This window comes from Dendrobates tinctorius, unplaced genomic scaffold (assembly GCF_039654945.1).
Source record: "Dendrobates tinctorius isolate UK_male_01 unplaced genomic scaffold, ASM3965494v1 ptg000043l, whole genome shotgun sequence".
Taxonomy (NCBI): domain Eukaryota; kingdom Metazoa; phylum Chordata; class Amphibia; order Anura; family Dendrobatidae; genus Dendrobates; species Dendrobates tinctorius.
In genome coordinates, this window is record NW_027361711.1 from 16,598,779 (window position 1) to 16,623,092 (window position 24,314).

Consider the following 24,314-nt stretch of genomic DNA (forward strand, 5'->3'; position numbering starts at 1 on the left):
TTTTTTTAAACATTCCAAAAATTCCTGTGAAGCACCTGAAGCGTTAATAAACGTCTTGAATGTGGTTTGAGCACCTTGAGGTGTGCTGTTTTTAGAATGGTGTCACTTGTGGGTATTTTCTATCATATAGATGTCTCAAAGTGACTTCAAATGTGATGTGGTCCGTAAAATAAAATGAAGTTGTAAAAATGAGAAATCGCTGTTTATATTTTAACCCTTATAACTTCCTAACAAAAAAAAAATTTTGGTTCCAAAATTGTGCTGATGTAAATAAACATGTGGGAAATGTTACTTAAGTATTTTGTGTAACATATCTCTGTGATTTAAGGGCAAGAAAATTCAATGTTGTAAAATTGTGAAATTTTCGCCAAATTTCCTTTTTTTTGCACAAAGCAAGTCATATCAAAAAAATTTTATGACTATCATGAAGTACAATATGTCACAAGAAAACATTGCCAGAATCACCAGGATCCATGGAAGCCTTCCAGAGTTATTACCTCATAGAGGGACAGTGGTCAGAATTGTAAAAATTGGCCTTGTAATTAACATGCAAACCACCCTTGGGGGTAAAGGGGTTAAAGGGAATCTGTCAGTAGGCTGAACCTTCCTGAGCCATCTATATGGGCATGTAGGTCATAGGAAGCTGAATAAAATGATGCCTTGATATCTGTGATCTGATGTTTTATTCCAAAGAAATCGACTTTTTTCCTATATGTAAATGACTTCTTCCAGGCTATAAGATAACTCTGCCTCCAGAGCTTATTTTACATGAAGGGGCAGTTACTAGTGTGAGACAGGTAACTAACACAGAAGAGGAGAAATTAAATTTGTCTTCTTGCAAACACATTTTTGCAGCTCTTGAGATCTGCTGCACTGCAACAATATTGCAACCCTAGAGAGCTGAGAGTGGATGTTCCAAATCATACTGTTAACTCCCCCTTCATGTAAAATAAGCTCTGGAGGCCAAGATATCTTCCAGGCAACATCCTCCCCATAGTCGCCTGGAAGAGGTCTTTCACATATATTGATAAAAGATGATTTCTCAACAACAAGGCATCTGATATGAAACACACAGGTAGTACTTTTTAGTCTGTAACCTGTATGCCCATATGAATAGTTTAGCTAGGTCAAATGCGGTATTATATTTACTAGCAATGACCATCTCCGTCCTTGATATGTTTGCCATGATTACTTATAATTTTTACTTTAAAATATTTCTGTTTCCTATTAGGTGATAGAGAAAAACCATGGCGGCTGGTGGTACATTCAGATTGATGATAAGGAGGGCTGGGCCCCCGCTACCTTTATTGACAAGTATAAAAAAACAAGCAATGCTTCAAGGCCTAACTTTTTGGCTCCTTTGCCTAATGAGATGGCTCAGTTGTGCTTGGCAAATGCTTCAGCAGAAAGTAATTCTTTGGAAGAAACATCTGGGCCTTGTAGACCTCTGCCCGAGCCACCTCAGAATGGCACAGATTCTGTAGCAAAGTGGAAAAACAAAGAGCAAGGCTTTAAAAGTAATCAGCTTAATGGTAAAGAACAAACATTCAACAGTGTATATGATGAAGCTGCTGACGATGAAGGGGAGAAGCCAAGTCTACCTATAAGAAGGGAATCGATGCTGAAGACCGAAGATATTTCTGAAAGACCAGGCATGCCACAGCTCCGTGTTCCTCCTCCAAAACCATCTCCCAGCATGATTGCTTCTAGCCCACAAAGACAAGTACCTCCAAAAGACATAAAAAAACCTGAGATAAAAGGTGACAAAGGCAAAATGTTTCAGCTTAAAAATGAAATGGGATTGGAATGTGGCCACAAAGTATCGCCCAAAGAGTTGAAAAAGCCTGTGCTTAAGCCTGTCCCTAACAAACCAAAACCTGACCAGTCTACAGAGAAGGTAGACTTGATGGTCCCAAATCCCTTTTTAAAGTCCAAACCACAGGTAAGACCCAAGCCAGTTCCTGCAGCTAAAACTGAAATGAATACAGAAAATAAGGTTGATATTTCAAATTTGAGAAGTAGACTTAAACCTGCTGCAAAGTCTACCGAGAAACCTAATGAGCAGGAAACTTTTGTAAATAGCGGAGGAAGTGATACTCCAATGTATACTGCACCTTATGAAGGGGCTGCTGGCAGACCTCTCGAAAAACCAGAAACAAGACACCAGTACAAGCAGGATGACGAAACACCTAAAGGGCCACCATCTAAAGCATTGCCAGTGCCTCTGAGGACTACAGATAGTGATCCAAAGCCTGGAAGAGATCCTCCCCAGAGGCCTGTAATACCGCCAAGAAGACCCCCTCCTCCTAAGAAATTGGCCACCGAAACTAATGATGTAAAGGCAACACCACAAAAGGAAGGGTCTGATTCAGTAGCTGCTCCCATTTCTAACAAGCCTATACTGGTCCCACCGAAAGCAAAGCCATTCCTACCTTCATCCATTATGGATGACACCAAAGTAAGAAATAGCTTTGTTCCAAAGACCCAGGCAACAAGGCAGGTAGATAAGTCAGACTTCAAAGAAAGGTCATTATCTTGTGAGATAGCCAAAGATTGCTGTTATGTGGCCATTGCTGATTTTGATGGGGATGATGAAACCAGCAGCTTTAAAGAAGGAACAGTATTTGAGGTTCAGGAGAAGAGCTCAAGTGGCTGGTGGTTCTGTAAGGTTATTAACGAAGGTCCAATTTGGGAGGGCTGGATACCTTCCAATTATCTTAGAAAGAGGCCATAATGGCTTGCTTAGTTTACACATTGCAATAGTCTCCTCATTTCAGGTCTATTTAATTAGTCCATTAATTTATAGTTTTTACATGAAAACTATTTTTTTTTATTACATTCCATTTTTTATTCACTTTAAAGAAAAATAACAGAGGAATGGAGAAGTTAGTAGGCAAGGTTTTTGATCTAAGCCTTTCCCAGTGATCTTGTACTCAATAATCAATAGGGACAGAAATGAGCCGAAAAGAGTTTAGAAATATGGTAGCGGTGAACTCATGGGAAATTTCTGAATGTTCTGCTCTGTATGCAAGGAAACAATTTGTAGAGGCTGCACAAACACGGCCAGGCTATCAAGTCTTCTCCATATTTGACCTTCTTAATATGTTACTCTTCTTGGCTAAATCTTATTTTTGCCACTGTTGACAGTGACATAATGAACTTGGCAGTAGCACTACAGTTTTTAAACTTTGTTTTACATTTTTTCTTTGTGTTTTATGCCAATGTTAACACGAATGGCTCAACTTAATACTTTAAACCCCCCTTCAAATAGCAACAAGTGAGTGACTGTAAATTCAGTAGCCTGTGTGAAGTGGTGCTCCATTCCTCCAGTCCCAGACCTTCCTCATTTAAAAAAGAACGATTAAATTGTACGCGTACTTTTTATTCCTCTAACATTTAGGGATTTTTCTAGGGACACAATGTATTACAACTATGTGACCTGTAGAGGGCAGCAATAGCGAAGAGATGGAAAAACGAAGAAAAATCAAATAGAAGTAGGAAATCCATCAGGGTTTTACATGACGTTAATGTGTCAGATAACCTGGCCCATTCAGGACTGGAATGACATTGGATCAACGGTAATACCAGATAATGTGATAGAATTTGCATTTTTATTGCTTGACAGTTGCAAATTACTGTAGCCCAAGACAGAGCATTCACCGAGCTCTTGTCATGCATCCTCCTACAGCTCCAATAGTGCCACTCTATACCGGTGATTAGGAGTTAGTCAGCGGCTTCCCTGGGCACTGCCGGCAAGAAGATGGAGTGACAATCTGTAAATATGAGAAATCCTGCTACAATCACTAGTGCATGTTACCTCTGGATAGGTTCAGGGCCTCCTCTGGAACATGGAGGAAATCAATGAAACCGTGGCTGCTAATGCCAGTCTTCAATCTACAGCTGGTATAGGACCATGCTGCCCAAGTGGCAGTATAAATAGCTGGGGTTATGTTACAGTAACTGGCTTACATTTATTTGTATCAGAAATGTATAATGTTAAGGATATATTTAAGGAGCATTATTTGTTACCAAGGGAGCTGTGCTCCATGTCTTGCCACTGCCCATAGCTGTGCTAGATCAGAGATCTCGGGCTATTTTCCCAACCACGCAGCAGTCGGGACACTTTTACCTATGTTCAGTTAGTAGCACATTGCACACTTTCCACCCTACCATGGCAGTATTATATAGCTTGATGCCTTACAGTGGGACAGGCCGGGTCCTTCTGCTGCATGTTATCAGTAGCTTTTCTAATTATACAGTAAACGTCCATCCATTTCATGTGGTGGTTACATTTACCACTTGCATCCGGTATGTCCAAGTGTGGCATATCTCAGATTTTACAGATATTTAGGACTGTCTTCATTTTGATGGTGCCTTTCTCAAAAGCCTCTTTGGATAAAAACCCTTTTGAATGTGGTGTAAGTGATCCACATCTCTATGGGCTAGATCAAATCTGCTTTTATATGCCGACCCAAGTTATTTCACCTGCAATGGAACCTAAGTGACCTTTCTCTGCCCTCTCATTGTGCCTTCATATTCGGTGAACAATGTCAACTCTGAATTTTTCGACAAGTCAGTTGGCTGTTATCGTAACATGAGAAACACACCAAAGAAGTTTCTTTCCTACATTTACATGGCCATTTATATATAACTAATTATAGTTTGCAATTAAGCAGTTTCCTTTCTCTACTTGATACCGACCATTGACAAAATCTGTTGCCATCGGTATCCTATACTTGTACTATGATAAATAAAGCTTTTTTGTAATATCCTGTGTTTTTATGGTCATTCATCACCATCACTGATAACCAACTTGTAAGGGGAGCACTGGCAGAATGAGTGGCGAAATACACTATGTGTACCCAATGTTAAAAGATAGGTACGCAGGGAAACGCAGGACGCACACATTAATAGGCGAGCTTCAGGGAGGAAGAAAGTAGGAAGTAGGCAGCCCTCCTGAACACAAAGCTGAACCTAGCCTAGGTCACTGCAAAAGTCCCTGGCTGGGGAATGAGCAGCTGGGTCAGGAGCTGGAGAGAGGAATGACAAGAGCATTTCTGTTTCAACATAGAGCAGAGAAGAGAAGAATTCGATGGGTAGGAAGGCAAAATGAGCAATTATAAGTACAGTGGCATGTAAAAGTCCTGGCACCACTTGTCAAAACTACCGTTATTGTGAATAGTTAATCAAATTATCTCTAAAAGACCTAACGTTAAAGATGACACATTTACTTTGTATTTTAGGATATATATATATATATATATATATATATTACACCACCATGCTTCACTGTCTTCAGAGTGTTCTGTGGCTTGAATGCAGAGTTTGGGGGGGGTCGTCTGATGAACTGTCTGTGGTCCTTTCTACCCAAAAAGAACAATTTTACTTTCATCAGTTCACAAAATGTTTCTCCATTTCTCTTTAGGCCAGTTGATGTGTTCATTGGCAAATTGTATCCGCTTCAGTACAAGTGGGGTTTTTTTTGGACTTTGCGGGGACTTCTTGCTAAGAGATTAGCGTCACACAGGCGTCTTCTAACTGTCACAGTCCTCACAGGTAACTGGAGACTGTCTTTGATCATCCTGGAGCTGATCATTGGCTGAGCCTTTGCCATTCTGGCTATTCTTCCATCCATTCGAATGGTAGTCTTCCGTCTTCTTCCACATCTCTCCGGTTTGGCCTTCCATTCTAAAGCATTGGAGATCATTTTAGCTGAACAGCCCATCATTGTCTGCACTTCTTTATAAGCTTTCCCCTCTACAATCAAATTTTTAATCAAAGTTTGCTGTTCTTCTGAACAATGCCTATAATGTCCCATATTTCTCAGGGTTTCAAGGAGCAATGCATGTACAACATGTCCTGGTCTCACCCTTAATCAAGGGCCACCGGATTCACACCTGTTTCTTCACAGAATGACTGACCTCACTAATTGAACTCCACACTGCTATTATTTTGAACACCCCCTTTCAATTAATTATTCTAATACACAGACTCAAAAACCTGCAGATCATGAATGCCGAGTCTGTTGGTTTTTAGTATCTACTGCACCAGCTGTTAAATTGTGATATGCTTTAATATAATTTATACCAAAAACAGTGATTAATCTGGTTAGTCATATTGGACTGCTATTTTTAACACTACTGTATCTGCATTTTTTTACTGATGGTTTTTTTAGGCTCCACATAGAAACCAGAGAAAGAAAAATACCAAATCCACAGAGGTCAGCAGCATCTTTAGACACCCCGGGGCGCAGTTTTCATGAAATCACATCCACTTTGCTTAGACAGTTCAACAGCACAATTTCTGTGCAAAAAAAGCAGCAGAAAATACAAACGTAACATTTACGCTACATGTGAACATGGTCTAAATGTCCAAGCAAAATGGATGTCATTTCATGACATGTCAGCTCTTGGTTCATTTAAAGATGCTGCTGAGCTCTGCGGTTTTGGTGCTTTTTTTCTATTTAGGGTTCTATGTGGAGCCTGAAAGAAAACAGGTAAAAAGAAAAATCTTGAAGGAGCTACAGCGCGATGAAGACGTCAGAGAGAGATGAGTATTTAGAAGCTGGGACTGAGCCCTCAAATCAGGATATACCCCCTGAATCTGGGACAGTTGGGAGCTGTGGTGAATGGAATTGTAGGAGATTCCATCAAAAAACTTTTATGGGATTCTGCAAAAAATACTGAAGGTGCACTGTATGTGTATGAAACTAGCTTAAACAGCTTCCACTCTTTTAGGAAGGCTTCAAGATTTTGAAGTGTGTAAGAATTTTTTTCCCATTCATCCAGAAGAGGATTTGTGCGTTCATAGATGGATGTGAGTGCCTCGTTCACAATCTCTATTCTAACTCATTCCTAAGGCGTTGGATGAGGTTGTGGTCAGGACTCTTGTAGAAGAACTTTCCTGGTTGCACTAACGCAATCACCATGTCTTTCTGGACTTGCAATGTTCATTGTATCAATCATTCTGGAATAGAAAAGACCCCATAACAATATTCCTCCACCAAACTTTATAGTTGGGACAATGAAGTCAGGCAGGTAATATTTTCCTGGCATTAACTATACGCAGACTCATCCATCAGATTGCAAGCTAGCGGAGCGCGATTTGTCTGGCCCCAAACCACGTTTCTTCTGCTCCAAAGACCAGTTGCAGCATGCTTTACACCACTCCATCTGATGCATGGCGATGTAAGGCTTGTATTCAGCTGCTCAGCCATGGAACCGCATGCCATGATGCTCTCGGCACAGTTTTTGTGATGATGTTAGTATTCAAGGAGGTATTGAGAAAGTGTTGGTGACTTTTATGAACTATGCTTCTTGGTACTCCACAACCCCGCTCAAACTTCATATGGTCTCTAACCTTGAGTCTGAGTAGCGGTGGTTCCCAGTTGCTTGCACTTTTCAATAATACTACGCACAGTTGATGGTGGAAACCTGGGGAGAGACAAAGAACTGACTTGCAGCAATGGTGCAACCCTATTACAGGATCACACTCACATTCAGTGAACTCTTTAGAACAAGTCATTCCTTTAAAAAAAAAAAAAAAAAAAAAAAAAATATTTATAAAGGCAGACTGCATGACTGTGGGCTGGATTTTATACACCTGTGACAAAGGGACGGAATAGAAAAGTCTGAATTCAATGATTAAGCGATGTGTCCCAATACTTTTTGCCCATTTGTAGGGTATCTATTAAAAGGAATCTTTCCAGGGGATTTATCCCTATAATGTATCAGGAGCGCTTTATCGGGATTCTGCCTTCGCAGCAATACTTAGTTGTAATAGTCTTAAAATATGTTTATCCAAGGTACCCAGGCTAGATCGGAGCACTGTCACTAATCCCTGCAGTCCGTTGGTAATGCCAAGAGCAGCATAACTGACGACAAACCGATGCGTGAAGGGAGAGGAGTAGTAGTCCCTCTACTTCTTCTCACACTGGTTTGTCAATCACACCGTTGTGGGCATGAGCCCAGCAAAGTGCAGGGATGATTTATAGTGCTCCAATACTAATCCAGGTCAGCGTGCTGGGTTTAAACATTGTTTCCATAGACTGCAGCAATACTTAGTAATAAGTGCATTATTAAAAACATCATTAAGAGGCTAATAAAGCATTGCCAATACATTATTGGGATAAAACCCCTCTAAAGCTAGAATGTGTATATTAACTTTATGGTCTTTTTGTTCTACTTTTCATACTAGAATCTTTGTAGATATTAAGTTTCCTTTATTCTTGACCTAAATGTGGGAAAGTGAAGAAAGCAATGTTTGAGATTAAAGCATGTTGCCTGAAGCTTCATATTAAAGGGGCTTTCTGGATTTATGTCAGTACAGGTTTATTGCTGTATTGTGACGTGTTACACATTTTACTATTATAGTAATGTTTCAGTTCCTCAACACTTTCAATAAATTTCCCCTAAACAGCCATTAGTTCTATCTGGCTCTACTGCAGCAAGTATACACCACCTCTGTGTAATAAATGGGTGTCCCCATACATGCAGTCACTGTAATAAAAAGGCCCTCTTTACTGCACACTGAACACACAAATTAATATATATATATATATATATTTATTAGTTATAGTAACATAGCTAGCAAGGCTGACAAAAGACAGTCCATCCAGTTCAGCCTATAAAATTCTGTCAGAATAAATCCCCTACGTCCTTCTAAAGAACCTAATAACTGTAAGATACAATACTGTTACGCTCCAGGAAGACATTCAGGCCTCTCTTGAACCCATTGACTGGGTTAAAGAGGGGTCCACTACTTTAATCTTTGATGACCTATCCTTAGGATATGTCAATGTCTGATTTGTTGGCGTCTGGCCGATCAGCTGTTCTTGGTGTCGTCCGTAACTGCTCAATTGTGGAGCTGCAACATCTTTGGATAGTGGCCGTGGCTATTCAAATCAATAGGAGGTGGATGTGCAGTACCCGGCTACAGCAACTTTCAGAATATGGAGCAACTCCACAATTGAGAATTTGTGGCTGGCAGCCGCCAACACTAACAGGTGATCGGTGGGTGCGCCGGACCCCAACCGATCAGACACTCTCCTAAGGATACGTCAATGATAAAGTAGTATACAACCTCATTAAATTCATCTATGAATGTAAAAGGGTTATTCCCATTCAAAAAATGTATGGCACTTTTATGAGACATGCATAGTATAAGCACTGGGACCTATACTAATTCAGTGGACCGTATAATCATAGAACTAGATGGATAAGCAACCAAGCCAATTGCTCTGAATTTTATGTATTATGCTTTGAGCACCTTTATAGGGTTTGAACAGGATTTGAAAACATGGCTGCTTCAATACCATGCACAATTTGTGTAAATGTTTTCAGCAAAAAGAAGACATGATTTTCAGTACCTAAAAGTCTTTGTCAGGGAACAGCCAGTGTCTTTTTTTATACTGGATCTCTAAACTCAAATGGCTTCCCCCCCTTTTATTAGTATATAATAGATACACTATAGTTGAGTTACATGCCTCCACTGATGCAGCTAAAATATACCTTTGTACCATGTTAGCCTGATATAGAGACCTGAATAGTCTTGAAAGCTTGCTATTTGTTACCGTTTGTGATGAGCAAACATGCTCATGTGCTAACAGTGTGTCTTCGGCGAGCTAAAAAAATATGTCCGAGCTCCCACGGCTGTTCGACAGCATCACCACCTATGTGCCTGTTAGTTAGGCAATCCCTGCATGGGTTGCTGCTGTCGAACGGCCACGAGACATGCAGCCGCGGAGACTCAAACATATTATTCGAGCACTCCAAAGACACTCAGTTACCACTCGAGCATGCTCCAATAGCACCTTACCCGAGCATGTTCACTCATCACTAGTTACCATCTCTTCAGTTAGCCATTAATAAACTTTCAACCACTAAGGACTCTCAAATTTTAATATTTTTCATGGCTGCAAGAAAGTCACATAAAATACAACACCATTGATCTACAAGCCAACTTTTTATTTGCTTTTCAACAGAAATATTGGAACAGATAAAAATGTACGACAAAACAAAAGCACAACACAAAAATGAAAAGTGCAAAAAGAGACAACCAATATTCAGTCTTGAATACAGACTATATATAAGCGTACAATGCGGTACAGGCATCACAGTAAATAACTACAAATTATCTTTATATTTGAAAAAAAAATGGCTAAAGATCTGGGGAATAAAGGTGAAAAGGTACAAGGTTCACTGAATTATCAAAACAAAGGTCTTCAGTGACACGTTATAAAACATGAATGTGTGTTATAATTACGTAACTTTTAGTGTTTTATTATAACATGGCGTCTGTATATAAAAAGTGCACAAACAAGCTCAATAAGGCACAGACATCGTCTATACAAAGTATTTACCAATCCATTTAAAGTTAAAGTCAATAACAGTTTTACAACGATTGTCTTTCTGGAGAGAGAGGAGTAGGAGAGAGAGGTACACCATAAACCCAATCCAATTACTGGGGTAAAAAAAAAGGTGGACGGATTATTTTGGCATGTTAATTGAGACGTGGAGGCACAACATGGGGATTGTGTGTGAGGAATCAATGATTTTACAATCCTGGGCTTTAAAGATTGGTTGATTGTCCGTAAATCATTTATATTATGTAAACTATGACCAGCTGTCGATCCCCGCACATAGGTTTGCTTGTATGGTATTTTACCTATTACTCACTTGCTTTCAGTTCAAAAATAATCTCCAAACCCTAAAACGACAGGACAGTGGAGATATGACCAGTACTAATCTTCTAGGGAAGACCACCCTGACCATATTCTTCATTCTACAGGCCTTTACAGAAAAAAGGCTTGATCACCATTTTGAGCTGGTCAGTTGTGTAGGTGTATTGTGCAAATAACTGTATTCAGTGTATACACAAATTCCCATGAATATCAGCAGTTTTACGATTGTCAAATTTCCAATGTTTCCAATCAGGCTTGACGCCATCCTGTCTCTTGAACGGCAAATAACTTCTTTCATAGAAGTAAATGGTTGGATGTGACAATAAAAAGATCATAGGTCTTCTGAACTATATAAGCCATCGGTGATCAGTGTATGGAACTAGCCTAAATCCGATTTGTCTAAAAAGTCGTGCTCTCTACAGAATTTTCTTTAACATGCCTAGAACCATAAGACTTCCTTCTCTACACATGCCGTACCACAATCTGTTCTCTACATCCAAATGTTAACATCCACTCCAAGCTATTCTATGGGTAACCTTGATACAAAGGTCAGATACTGTAACACACAAGAAACACAACACCCGGCTACCTAACACATTGCCTGCTGTGCTACCTCAGCAAGAAGGCCTACGTCACACAATAGAAATATAGAAAGATGTCGAATGTATCGTTCATTGAAAAGGCTGCAGTCTATGCCTCCAGCCTCGAGGGTCTTGGGAGTCTTCAAATTACATCTTGACTAACTGATCAGGCTTAGCCCGCTTTCTAGGTGGTCAGCCAACATTGTCTTGGGAGCCACTGATCGGAAAGCAAGTTCCATTTACTGTGTTATACACTATCGTGTATGTTCTGGAATCCTGGTTTTCTTTTAATCAAGGCATCCTAGATGCAAAACTTCACTTAACTCCCCTATTACACAAGGAACCTGGGGACAATGACGCGAGACACACTGCTCACATTGCAGGGTATATAACGGTGCAGTAACCATGAAAACACAGTCAAACCATTCACTAAAACCCCATCACACCACGTAGGCACAATATAAGGGAAAAGTCGCTGGTTCCTAGTAAATTAGTAATGGCTACTTCCACCTTGTGTAGGAGGTTACACTGGGGTTTTCTTGGTACAAAGCATCTTTTTCCCTTTCATATGAGAATAAGGAGTGAAGCTAAAGCACCACTTGCTTATTATCTACCTCATAAAATAGATTGTCTATAGAACCGGTGACTAGAAGCCTTCAGATGGCACGCAAAGATCCAGATTCATCATCTGCCTTTATATTTTTCCTTATTCATTGCCGCTTTTTGCGGAAAATTCTTTAAAATGGCTCATGTTTTTCATAAGTTTTGCACAAAACATGATCTTTATTTCGGTCTTAAAAAGAAACTGACTGGAGCACATTTTTGCAAATATTGCCATTTCAATGCACAAATCCTCCCAAGTCATTAATTGAGAGTTATTCACGCAGAGAAAACTGGCAAAAATGCAGTGAGGAATCAGGCCCCAAAGTGTGCATCCATATAAAATTTTTGACAACCATCAGCTTGAATGGAGAAACCGAAAATAAACTATTGCACCAAAAACACAGCACTCGGCAGACGCAAGAGGATAATGGTCTACAAGACCTCAACATTACCGGGCTTTTTATGAATAATGGAGAGCAATGGGAACCTGCCGAACAGGTTGCAAAGTGTAATGAGCAGCAAAACCAAGACAGATCAACCCATGGAAACCAGTTCCAGAGTCTTTGAACTGTGTGTCCTCGATTCCAGTTGACTACGTCAATAAGGCACCAGACTATGAATTTCGGGGTAATCTTGTCTAAAAATTCTAGCAGGAGTCTAAATATAGATAAATCGTTGAGATATATGGAGGCATCAAACTTCACCTCTTAGACTAGTTGCAGTCATGTTAGTATCTTAAACTCCAGTGGTCAAGAGTTTCTCGGTGTTTCTTCCCTAAGGGAGGCATCACGTGCTATAATATAACTATAGATGAGGACGGGAATCAGCATGACCGGAAGAAGAGTCTCAAATTACATGGACGGTTGAGATCCAAGAGCATCATTCCTTTTAGTTATGACACTAGACCACTGGAGCTCATGGACCAGCATCCCTGACACTTTGTACAAGGCTGTATAAATATGGTATAATGTAGTGGTTTGGTAATCAAACTGTTTGGGAAAAAAAAACATGCTTTTAAAATGTTTCTTGTAATTATCAAACAAGGTCCATAATGTGGAAAATACTGCTAAAGGTGTTGATCCCAAATTGGTACTGGCAGAGACATTGGGTGGAGGTGAAAATCTGAAGTCACATCTCTGCCAGATTCCCTGCGCCTGGTTTATGACACTGGAAGGCACTACTTTATGTACTGATAAATGATGATTTGCTTAAAGGGGCCTTGGGTAATATCATTTTGGTCTAATTGCACCCCTGAGTAAAGGCACCTCCACAACCATAACGATGGTGAGCTGGATGGTTTTATAAGGACAACCTGAACAATTGCTTTATGACCCTGTACTAGAGGTATCCCTTAATCAACTGGCCATGAGTAAGGACACTGGCACGCCAGTATTGTGCCACATTACTACTATTATGTTTAATCCCAGAGCCAATATATAAAGCATTGTTTCCACAGAGGGCAGATCCCTGATTGGATTCTATATTTTCTGAAAAGTCAGCACACAATACATCCCTGTGAAACGCCAGACTCTCCATTTTTAAGGACGATATGTTTTGATGACGTCTTTTATCACCCTCCGGCAGATGGGGCAACACGCGTTCATTTGCCTCTTCAACTTCAGCCCACAACTGCTGCACAGACACATGTGGCCACAAGTATAGATGACCGTTTCGACTTCATTATCAAAGCACACTGCACATTCTCCATCTTTGCTTCCTTGAGGTTCTGGTGCAAACACTGGAGATACGGGTGGGCTCAGCGGAGAACTAGGAGCAGTCACTGTAAATGGGAAAAGAAAATGGTAAGGGATTTTCTAATCTCAAAAAAACCCACTAACCCCCCCCCCCCAACACACATAATATAATGACGAGTTTGGATGATTGAGGTGTATGGTGGACCATGAAAACGGATTTCCTGGGGAGTTAAGGATCCGGCAAATCCAATTTTGTACTGAGGTCGCTTTGTTCTCCAGGAGATAAAATGCCATCAGACTTGTCTGATGGTGGCTATCATTAAGAACATTGATGCATTCGGCCAAATAACTGCTCCTGTGTAGCAGAGAGTTGGGTAAGATGGCTACCAGCCGAAAGATCGGCCAAAGCATAATTTGGCTGACAGGCATCTAATGTGTATGGTCAGTTTATGACTTAATCCAAATAGCTGGAGATTTACAGATCTGAATACAGAGCACAGCATTTCATATGGGGAGTGGTAATGAATTTTCTTATTTTCCGTAACCTAAACCATAACTTCAGTCTTAATGTATGGATCACTACAGAAGACCCTCTCACTGTTCCTGAGGTCGTGCTGTAGATCTGCACAACACAGGGTCCGCATGCAGCCCACCAAGTAATGTTGTGTGGCCTGTGCAGCTATCCAGCAGATGCTGCTCCGGTTTCTCTTTCCTCTTAGACACATACAGTCGAACACTGTGGCGCTGGGACTAGGGGGAGAGCAGCCGCGACCCAGACGTACAACAATGCAAGGAGGTCAGCACGCGGCTGCCGATGCCGCCTAAGTAAAAGGGAGGTGTATCCAGCTCCAGGTAAAACCAGTGTGGTTATTGATGAAAACAGAAACCACTAAATCCTGACCATGACTGCAAACAGGTGAACCACCCTGATCATGTGATGCAAGGTGTGTGCCCGCAGTCCGGAATGGATCATGCAAATAAGTATGAACAATTCCCATAGATTCAAAGGTTATATATTAACAAAAAAGATCAGAAATAGATTAAAAACATATAAATGACACAACCTAATATCAAAATGAGAGAAGTAAAATTAATAATAAAATATAATTTCTTTGCACATATTTAACCAGAAGGGACCCAAGTATTTAGATTATAGATCCAAAAAGCTACCCTGGTGCACAGTCTTCTCATATGATTACCACCCTTTTATGTTTGGCGACTTTTTCTATACCAAAGATGAAATGTGTCTGCATAGGCAGCAGAGACGTCCGATCTCGGTAAGCGCTCCATAGAGGAGCCAAATATTAAAACATAATCATAGATGAGGAGGCTGGGGGGACGGGACAGTCTGTAACTGCCAAGGCACATTATTAGGAGGATTGTGAAAGGGGCACAATATAGTGCGGGGTAGTAGGGAGGGTGGACTTTATGAAGAGGGCAGCAATGTTGAAGGAATATTTTTGAAAGGGGCAGTTGGGGGGGATATCTGAAGCATCAGTGTAGGGGGGTATATTATGGCGTGGGGCCCTGTGTGTGGGTAGGTGGGTGTATATTATGGAGAGGCTCAGTGTGTGTCTGTTTGAGGATATTATGGAGAATGACACTATAAGCATCTCCGTAATAACAACACCATAGTGTGTGGTGGGGGCAATATAGAAAACAGCAGAGTGGGGAGGCATAGTGTTATATTATGGAGATGGGCTGTACAGAAAGAGGAGAAGTCAGGTAAATGCTCCACAGTGAAGCTTAAGGTGAAATGTGCTTTCATTTTAAATCAGGGGGGAGGGAAGGGTTAGGTGTACTGGGAGGGCACAAAAAGAGGACACTCTGGGGTAATTATGAGGCAATGAAGGACATTATGGAACAATTGAAAAGGAGCATTTTGGGGTGATATTATGGAAAGGGGCTGTGAGGGGGTATATAATGTAGAGGGGTAGTGTGAAGGGTTAATTATGGAAAGGGGCAGTGTGAGGGGTTAATTATGGAGAGGGGCAGTGTGAAGGGTATATTATGGAAAGGGGCAGTGTGAGGGGTTAATTATGGAGAGGGGCAGTGGGAAGGGTATATTATGGAGGAGGAGATATTTTGTGCAGGAAGCATAATGAGGGGCAGTTTATTCTGAGGCGGAGCATAAGAGATATTTATGGGGCAGTATAATGTTACTATTTATAATATAATTTATTTTATAAAAATATAATATACTATCTCATCAGTACTGTTGCTCCTCTGGGGCCAGGTAACGGCAACTCCCAGCATCTCCTTACTATTGTTAAGGATATACTGGGAGTTGTAGGTCCATGCGATACAATTGTATAGGGGCTGACCAGACATTGCAATTGATTGCAGTACCATATATGTTTCTGGACCAGCATTCATGTACTGACGGTGGTTCTAGAGCTGCATTCAAGTACTGACAGTGGTTCTGGCGCTGCTTTCATGTACTAATGGTGATTCTGGAGCTGCATTCATGTGCTGACAGTGGTTCTGATCTTGTACACATGTAGAAATCCATAACGTGCTTTATGCCTACATTAAAAACTTAAAAATCCATTAAGGATATGGCGAGTTTCTGTTCACACTTTTTTTTTTTTTTTTTTTTTTAAGCAGAAACACTCCAAATTCTCCTCAAATACTCAAAACTTGGTTCTAGTGATGATCGATGTACCAACGGTGGTTTCTGATGCTGTATTCATGTAATTGCGGCCCACGGGATTGGTTCAGTATGGCAATGTGACACTTGGTCCGAAAGATGTTGTGCACCCTGCTGTAGAGAATACTGGGTCACACATGCTTTGTGTCAGGCTGCATCCAACTCTCCTCCCATTTGTTGCAATACTTTCTGGAAAGGTGACAAATGAATGACTTGCATTTCTATCCTACATACCTAAAGAGGACTCAGAAGCTGAGGAGGAGCGGTTCACACTAAAGGCCATATCCGAATCGCTGTCATACTGGGAACCACTTGGAGATCCAGATGGAGAAAGCACATTGGACTGTACAGTTCCTAAAGGAAGAAGGATGAAGATTATGAAACTATTGTAAACTTTATACAAATCATGGCTACACCACACACAGTCATTAGGCAATTTGCATTTTTGACAATTATTTTTATTATAGAACCACTGCAGTACAATCTGTCAATCCAAAAAGGTTAATAAACCTGAATATTTAAGTAAAAGTGAGGTTTTGCCTTCCTTAGAAAACATCTACGTATGAAGAATTATTGGGCAAGTGTTTGTGCACAGAATTATGTAACTAAATGAAAACCGTAAATTTTCCCATCTCACCTGCGTATTTTCATCTGTTTAAGTGAGAGTAATAATCAAACTAAAAATATCCAAAATTACATTTCAAACAAATATCAGTGACCAACAAAGCCATCATTCTTTTAAATGAGAGTAATAAGCCTTCCATCCATGGAGTTTATCAGTTTCTTAATCTGTTAACCCCTTCCCGACATGCACCGTACATATACTGCTCTGCGGGAGGTGCGTTCCCACAAAGAGCAGTATGTCTACGGTGGCATGATCGCGCGATCGCATGTGGGTGGTCAGCTGTCACATACCGATCGCGGGCATTTAACCCCTTCTGATGCCGCTGTCAGTAGTGACAGCAGCATAGAGAAGCATCACGCAAGGAGAAGGCTCCCTGCACGCTTCCCTCAGAAAAATGGGATGCATTGAAATATGTGATTCAGACAAAACCACTGGCGGAAATTTCCCTATAATGAGGCAGATGGAGTCACTGTGGACGCCATATGACCCTTGATCATCAGACAAAATCCGCTGTTTTGGGGAAAAAAAACGGATCCGCCATTTTTCTTTGCGGATCCGTTTTTTTTCACTTTCATTATCGGTGGATTTTGACTGATGAACGTCCGTTGCGTCCGTATTTGTGTGGATCCGCCAAAGTTTTGGAGTCCGCTGAAATCATCGAACGGACCATAAAACTTTTTTTTTTTGCTGTCCGGATCCGCATTTTCCCCTTTTAACCCTGAATCAAGTCTCGCTGCTGGATGAAAATTTTCTCTCTCTCCTTACCCGCCACCTCCTCCATTCCTCGCCCAATCTCCAGCCCGATCTCCTCCCTCATGGTCTCTCATCGCGCGATCACCTCCCTCATGGTCTCTCATCGCGCGATCACCTCCCTCATGGTCTCTCATCGCGCGATCACCTCCCTCATGGTCTCTCATCGCGCGATCACCTCCCTCATGGTCTCTCATCGCGCGATCACCTCCCTCATGGTCCCTCATCGCGCGATCACCTCCCTCATGGTCCCTCATCGCGCGATCACCTCCCTCATCGCGCGATCACCTCCCTCATCGCGCGATCACCTCCCTCATCGCGCGATCACCTCCCTCATCGCGCGATCACCTCCCTCATCGCGCGATCACCTCCCTCATCGCGCGATCACCTCCCTCATCGCGCGATCACCTCCCTCATCGCGCGATCACCTCCCTCATCGCGCGATCACCTCCCTCATCGCGCGATCACCTCCCTCATCGCGCGATCACCTCCCTCATCGCGCGATCACCTCCCTCATCGCGCGATCACCTCCCTCATCGCGCGATCACCTCTCTCATCGCGCGATCACCTCCCTCATCGCGCGATCACCTCTCTCATCGCGCGATCACCTCTCTCATCGCGCGATCACCTCTCTCATCGCGCGATCACCTCCCTCATGGTCTCTCATCGCGCGATCACCTCCCTCATGGTCTCTCATCGCGCGATCACCTCCCTCATGGTCTCTCATCGCGCGATCACCTCCCTCATGGTCTCTCATCGCGCGATCACCTCCCTCATGGTCTCTCATCGCGCGATCACCTCCCTCATGGTCTCTCATCGCGCGATCACCTCCCTCATGGTCTCTCATCGCGCGATCACCTCCCTCATGGTCTCTCATCGCGCGATCACCTCCCTCATGGTCTCTCATCGCGCGATCACCTCCCTCATGGTCTCTCATCGCGCGATCACCTCCCTCATGGTCTCTCATCGCGCGATCACCTCCCTCATGGTCTCTCATCGCGCGATCACCTCCCTCATGGTCTCTCATCGCGCGATCACCTCCCTCATGGTCTCTCATCGCGCGATCACCTCCCTCATGGTCTCTCATCGCGCGATCACCTCCCTCATGGTCTCTCATCGCGCGATATCCCACGAGATGATCGCTCACCGCAGATGCTCTTCCGGATACCACTACATCCGGCGGTATTAATTTTTTATTTATTTTTTTGGGGGGCTTTTTTCCCCAGACGAGGTTCCTTTAAATTTTTACCATCAGCGGATCCGTACATCCGCCGACCCCCATTTCTGTTAGTCCACCTGCGGATCACTTTTCCGCTATTTTGGCAGATTTAGACTGACAGAAAAAAACTGATGTCTGAAACAGGCCTTAGATGGAAACCCCAAAATAAGTGATCAGCGTAGAGCGCCAGATAAATGTGATCCCAAACGTTACGTATAATATCCCAATAAAAGGTTTAACTCAATCCACAAAAAAAGCAAGTCCTCACTCAGATCTGTCATCTGTTAACAGAAATATATGGGGCTTAAATGTTACTGGTAGCACAAAGGCTCTGGAAAAGCTAAATGGCTCCTCGCTCTGCAAAAGAAATTCAGCAAATTCTCCACTCCCAAATCCCCACTCCCTTCTAAGCTCCAGTGTGCCTAAACATTTAGCACCCACATGCTTGGAGAGCTCGCCTAATTTACAGGTGCATGTCTCAAAAAGCATGAGCTGGGCATAATGTACTGGTCACTACGGTAGTTTGCAATTTTCACTCAGCAACTGCTGCTTGTTTCTGGAAAACACAAATGGAGTCAAAATAGTCACTACATCTGTAGATAAATTCCCAAAGGGTTATAATTGCCAAAATGGTGTAATTTGTAGGGTGTTTCCACTGTTTAGGCACATTAGGGGCTCTCCAAACGCGACATGGCATCCGCTAATTATTCTAGTAAATTTTACATTCAAGAAGTCAAATGGCGCTCCTTCCCTTCCAAGCTCTCCCATGCGCCCAAACAGTAGTATTACCCCACATATGGGATATTAGTGTACTCAGGAGAAATTGTACAACAAATTGTATGGAGCAATTTCTCTTGCTACCCTTATGAAAAAGCAAAATGTGGAGCTAAAAAGATTTATCTGGGAAAAATGTGATTTTTTTTTATTTTCATGGCTCCAAGTCATAAACTTCTGTGAAGCACCTGGGGGTTTTCAAGGTGCTCAATACACATCTAGATAAGTTTACTAAGGGGTCTATTTTCCAAAATGGTGTCACTTGGAAGTTTCCTCTGTTTAGAGACATCAGGGGCTCTCCAAATGCAACATGGCGACTGCTAATTATTCCAGCAAATTTTACATTCAAAAAGTGAAATGGTGCTTCTTCCCTTCCTAGCGCTGCTGTGCCCAAACAATAGATTTCCCCCACATATGGGGTATCGGCATGCTCAGGAGAAATTGCACAACAAAATGTATGGTCCACTTGCCCCTGTTACCCTTGCGAAAGAAAAGAAAAAAAAAAAAAAAAAGGTCTAAAGGAAATTTTTTGTGAAAGAAAAGTAAATGTTTTTTTTCCCCACATTCCAAAAATTCCTGTGACGCACCTGAAGGGTTAATAAACTTCTTGAATGTGGTTGTGAGCACCTTGAGGGGTGCAGTTTTTAGAATGGTGTCATTTTGCGGTATTTTCTGTCCTATAGGCCCCTCAAAGTCACTTCAAATGTGATGTGGTCCCTAAAAAAATGGTTTTGCAAATTTTGTTGTAAAAATTAGAAATTGCTGGTCAAATTTTAACCCCTTTTACTTCCTAACAAAAAAAATAGGTTTACAAAATTGTGCTCATGTAAAGTACACCTGTGATGGAATGTTATTTATTAACTATTTTGCACAATATGACTCTGTTTTAAGGGCACAGAAATTAAGATTGAAAATTGCGAAATTTTCAAATTTTTATTTTTTTAACAAATAAATGCAAGTCATATCAAATATATTTTACCACTAACATGAAGTACAATATGTCATAAGAAAATCTCAATCACAGAATCATAGAATTGGAAGGGACCTCCTGGGCCATCTGGTCCAACCCCCTGCTCAAAGCAGGATTCGCTAAATCATCCCAGACAGATGTCTGTCCAGCCTCTGTTTGAAGACTTCTATTGAAGGAGAACTCACCACCTCTCGTGGCAGCCTGTTCCACTCATTGATCACTCGGTCAAAAAGTTTTTTCTAATATCTAATCTGTGTCTCCTCCCATTCAGTTTCATCCCATTGCTTCTAGTCTTTCCTTGTGCAAATGAGAATAAAGATGATCCTTCTACAATGTGAGAGCCCTTGAGATATTTGTAGACAGCTATTAAGTCTCCTCTCAGTCTTCTCTTCTGCAAGCTAAACATTCCCAAATCCTGCAACCTTTCTTCATAAGACAGGGTTTGCAGATCGGTCACCATCCTGGTCGCTCTTTTCTGAACTTGCTCCAGTTTGTTGATGTCCTTTTTAAAATGTGGAGCCCAAAACTGTATTCCAGATGAGGTCAGACCAAAGAGGAGTAGAGGGCAATAATGACTTCACGTGATCTAGACTGTGTGCTTCTGTTAATACATCCTAGAATTGCATATGCCTTTTTTGCTGCTGCATCACACTGTTGACTCATTCTGTCTGTGATCTATTAGTATACCCAAGTCTTTTTCACATGTGCTGTCGCTTAGCCCTATTCCTCCCATTCTGTATATGCTTTTTTCATTTTTATTGCCCAGATGTAGTACTTTGCATTTTTCCCTGTTAAAAACCATTCTGTTAGTTGCTGCCCACTGCTCCAGTTTATTTATATCTTTTTAAATCCTCTCCTCTCTAGTATTAGCTATCCCTCCTAGCTTTGTGTCATCAGCAAATTTAATCAGTTTACCCTCAATTCCTTCAACTAAATCGTTGATAAAGATGTTGAACAATACAGGGCCCAGGACAGAGCCCTGTGGTACCCCACTTGAGACATTCTTCCAACTGGATGTGCAGCCATTTACAACCACTCTTTGGGTCCGATCACTAAGCCAGTTATGAATCCACCTAACAGTTGCCTTGTCCATTCCATACTTAGCCATTTTTTTCAATAAGAATTGTGTGAGATACTTTGTCAAATGCTTTGCTGAAGTCAAGATATACTATATCTACAGCATTTCCCTGATCCACCCAATCAGTGATTCTGTCATAGGAGAGTAAGTTAGTCTGACATGACATATTAGTTACAAATCCATGCTGACTTTGTTTAATCACTTCATTCTTATCCAGATACTTACATATATGTTGTTTAATAATTTGTTCAAAGATCTTTCCTGGTATAGAAGTCAGACTAACCGGCCTATAGTTGCCTGGGTCCACCTTCTTCCCCTTTTTGAAGATAGGAACAACATTTGCTCTTCTCCAGTTCTCCAAGAATTTCCAAAGATTATGGAGAGGGGTTCAGAAATTTCTTCTGCTATCTCCCCTTCAGTACTCTGGGGTGTAATTCATCTGGACCTGGAGACTTGAATTCATTTAGGTTAGCTAAGTGTTTCCTCACTATCTTTCTGTTTATAGATATCCTGGATTCTTCTATTCCCTTAATAGGACAGTGAAGAACAGTTGATGTTACATTTCCTTTCTGAGAGAAAACAGATGCAAAATAGGAATTTAAAAGTTCGGCCTTCTCAACATCCATTTTCATCCTGTAAAAATCCTATAGCATCTTTGACTTTTCTTTTACTTTTGACATATCCCCAATATCCTTTATTGTTGCTTTTGACGTCTCTTGCAAGCCTCAATTCATTGTCAGCTTTAGGAGAATCAGATTTGTGCCCTGCAAGTTCTGCAGACAGCATTATATTCTTCTTTAGATATGCCTCCCTCTTTCCATTTTATAAACATTTCTTTCTTCCTTTTTAGCATGTGCTTAAATTCTGTGTTCGTCCATCCTGGTTTCCTTAAATGCTTCCTATTCTTCCCTCTTTTCAGAATTTTTAATTGTGCTTTGAGAATTTCATTTTCAAGATTTCCCATCCTTCCTGGACACTTTTGTCCTTAAGGATATCCAGCCATTGGATCCCTCCAATTCGCTTTCTGAATCCCTTAAAATCTGCCTTTCTGAAATCTAACCTTGATGTCTGAGTCTTCACAGGTCTTCCTCCTCTAGTTATCCAAAATTCTAAAATAGCATGGTCGCTACCTCCTAGGGTCCCAGCCACTTTTACCTCCTCAACCATTTCCTCCCTGTTTAGAAGGATTAGATCCAAGGTAGCAGTTCACCTTGTTTTCTCCCCTACCTTTTGGAAAATAAAGTTGTCAGCAAGAGAGGATAAGAATTTCCTTGACCTGTTAGTTTTGCCTGAGAGAGATTCCCAACAAATGTCTGGATAGTTGAAATCTCCCATGACAACTATGTCATATTTTTTGGAGAACTTGGCCATTTGATGCATAAAGAGTTCATCCATATCTTCAGCTTGCACAGGCGGCCTGTAGTAAATGCCTACAATGGTGTACTTTCCATTGTTTTGTCCTTGTATTCTTACCCAAAAAGTTTCCACAGAACTCCCAGTCTCTGAAGCTTCAATCTCTGTGCAGATATACGCGTTTCTAGCATACAATGCGACACCTCCTCCTCGTTTATCAAGTCTGTTTCTTGTAAATAAGTTGTATCCTTCTAGCCTTGTATTCCAATCATGTGTATTGTCCCACCAAGTTTCAGTGATTCCAATGACATCATATTTCTTTTCCTGCGTTAGTAGTTCCAGTTCTCCTTGTTTGTTGCCCATGCTTTGTGCATTAGTATAGAAACATTTTAGTTTGTGATTAGTTTCTCTTTCTCCAATATTTTTATTATTTAGATTCTTTTGTCTTTGTTCTTCCTTTCCACTTCTAATAGCAGAGTTCTCAATAGCATTTGCCAGGTGTATGGCTTTTTCTGGCCTTTTGCTTCCCTTCCCACATTGTTCTAGTTTAAAGCTCTCCTTACAAGTGTAGCAAGGCGATTTCCAAATACATGTTTTCCAGTCTTCGTAAGGTGCACCCCATCTCTAGCAAGTAGTCCATCATATAGGTAACTCACTCCACGATCCAGAAATCCAAATCCTTGCTGACGGCACCATAGACGTAGCCAGTTGTTCACCTGCAGAATCTTATTCCACCTCCTTGTTCCATGGCCATCCACTGGGAGAATGGAAGAGAAGACCACCTGCGCTCCCAGTTCTTTCACTTTCTTACCTAAGTTTTCAAAGTCACTGGGATCCGTTGACACGTTCTAGAGTTATGACCTCAAAGTGACAGTGGTCAGAATTGTAAAAATTGGCCCGGTCAGGAAGGTGAAACAGGCTTTGGGGTGAAGGGGTTAAATCAATTTTTCGGGCAGCACCAACCACAGCCTCCCAAACACTGTTCAGAGAGGTATCTTTTCCTGCAGCGTAAACATCCCATTTAAGAAGGGGCAACAAGTTCTCAATAGGGTTCAGATCAGGTGAGGAAGGGGGCCATTTCTTTATTCTTTCATCTTTAAGGCCTTTACCGGCAGTCTAGCAGAGGAGACTTTGACTCACGCGATGGAGCTTTGTTCTGCTAAAATTCATGGTTTTCTTGAAAAATGCAGACTCTTTCTTGTGCCACTGCTCTAAGAAAGGGTTTAAACACTGGTAGTAGGTTTGGGAGTTGACTTTAAGGCATTCTTCATTCCAAAAAGGTTCAATTCACTTGTCTTTAAAATTACTAGCCCATAGCACTACCCAACCATCACCT

At 41.5% G+C, this 24,314-nt stretch overlaps 2 protein-coding genes across 4 annotated transcripts in view; one reads left to right on the forward strand and one right to left on the reverse strand.

The window, feature by feature from the left end:
* SH3PXD2B (SH3 and PX domains 2B) overlaps positions 1-4,769 on the forward strand; it is a 318,808-nt gene extending 314,039 nt beyond the window's left edge. For both annotated transcript variants that reach the window (XM_073575221.1, XM_073575222.1), the window contains one exon: positions 1,232-4,769. In XM_073575221.1, coding sequence (XP_073431322.1) covers positions 1,232-2,734 — 1,503 coding nt within the window. In that variant the 3' untranslated portion in view covers positions 2,735-4,769. The remainder of the gene's footprint in view (positions 1-1,231) is intronic.
* Positions 4,770-9,950: 5,181 nt separating this feature from the next.
* Positions 9,951-24,314, reverse strand: part of NEURL1B (neuralized E3 ubiquitin protein ligase 1B) — a 69,571-nt gene continuing 55,207 nt past the window's right edge. For both annotated transcript variants that reach the window (XM_073575224.1, XM_073575223.1), the window contains exons 4-5: positions 16,444-16,563; positions 9,951-13,645 (exon numbers count right to left, since the gene is read on the reverse strand). In XM_073575224.1, coding sequence (XP_073431325.1) covers positions 13,404-13,645; positions 16,444-16,563 — 362 coding nt within the window. In that variant the 3' untranslated portion in view covers positions 9,951-13,403. The remainder of the gene's footprint in view (positions 13,646-16,443; positions 16,564-24,314) is intronic.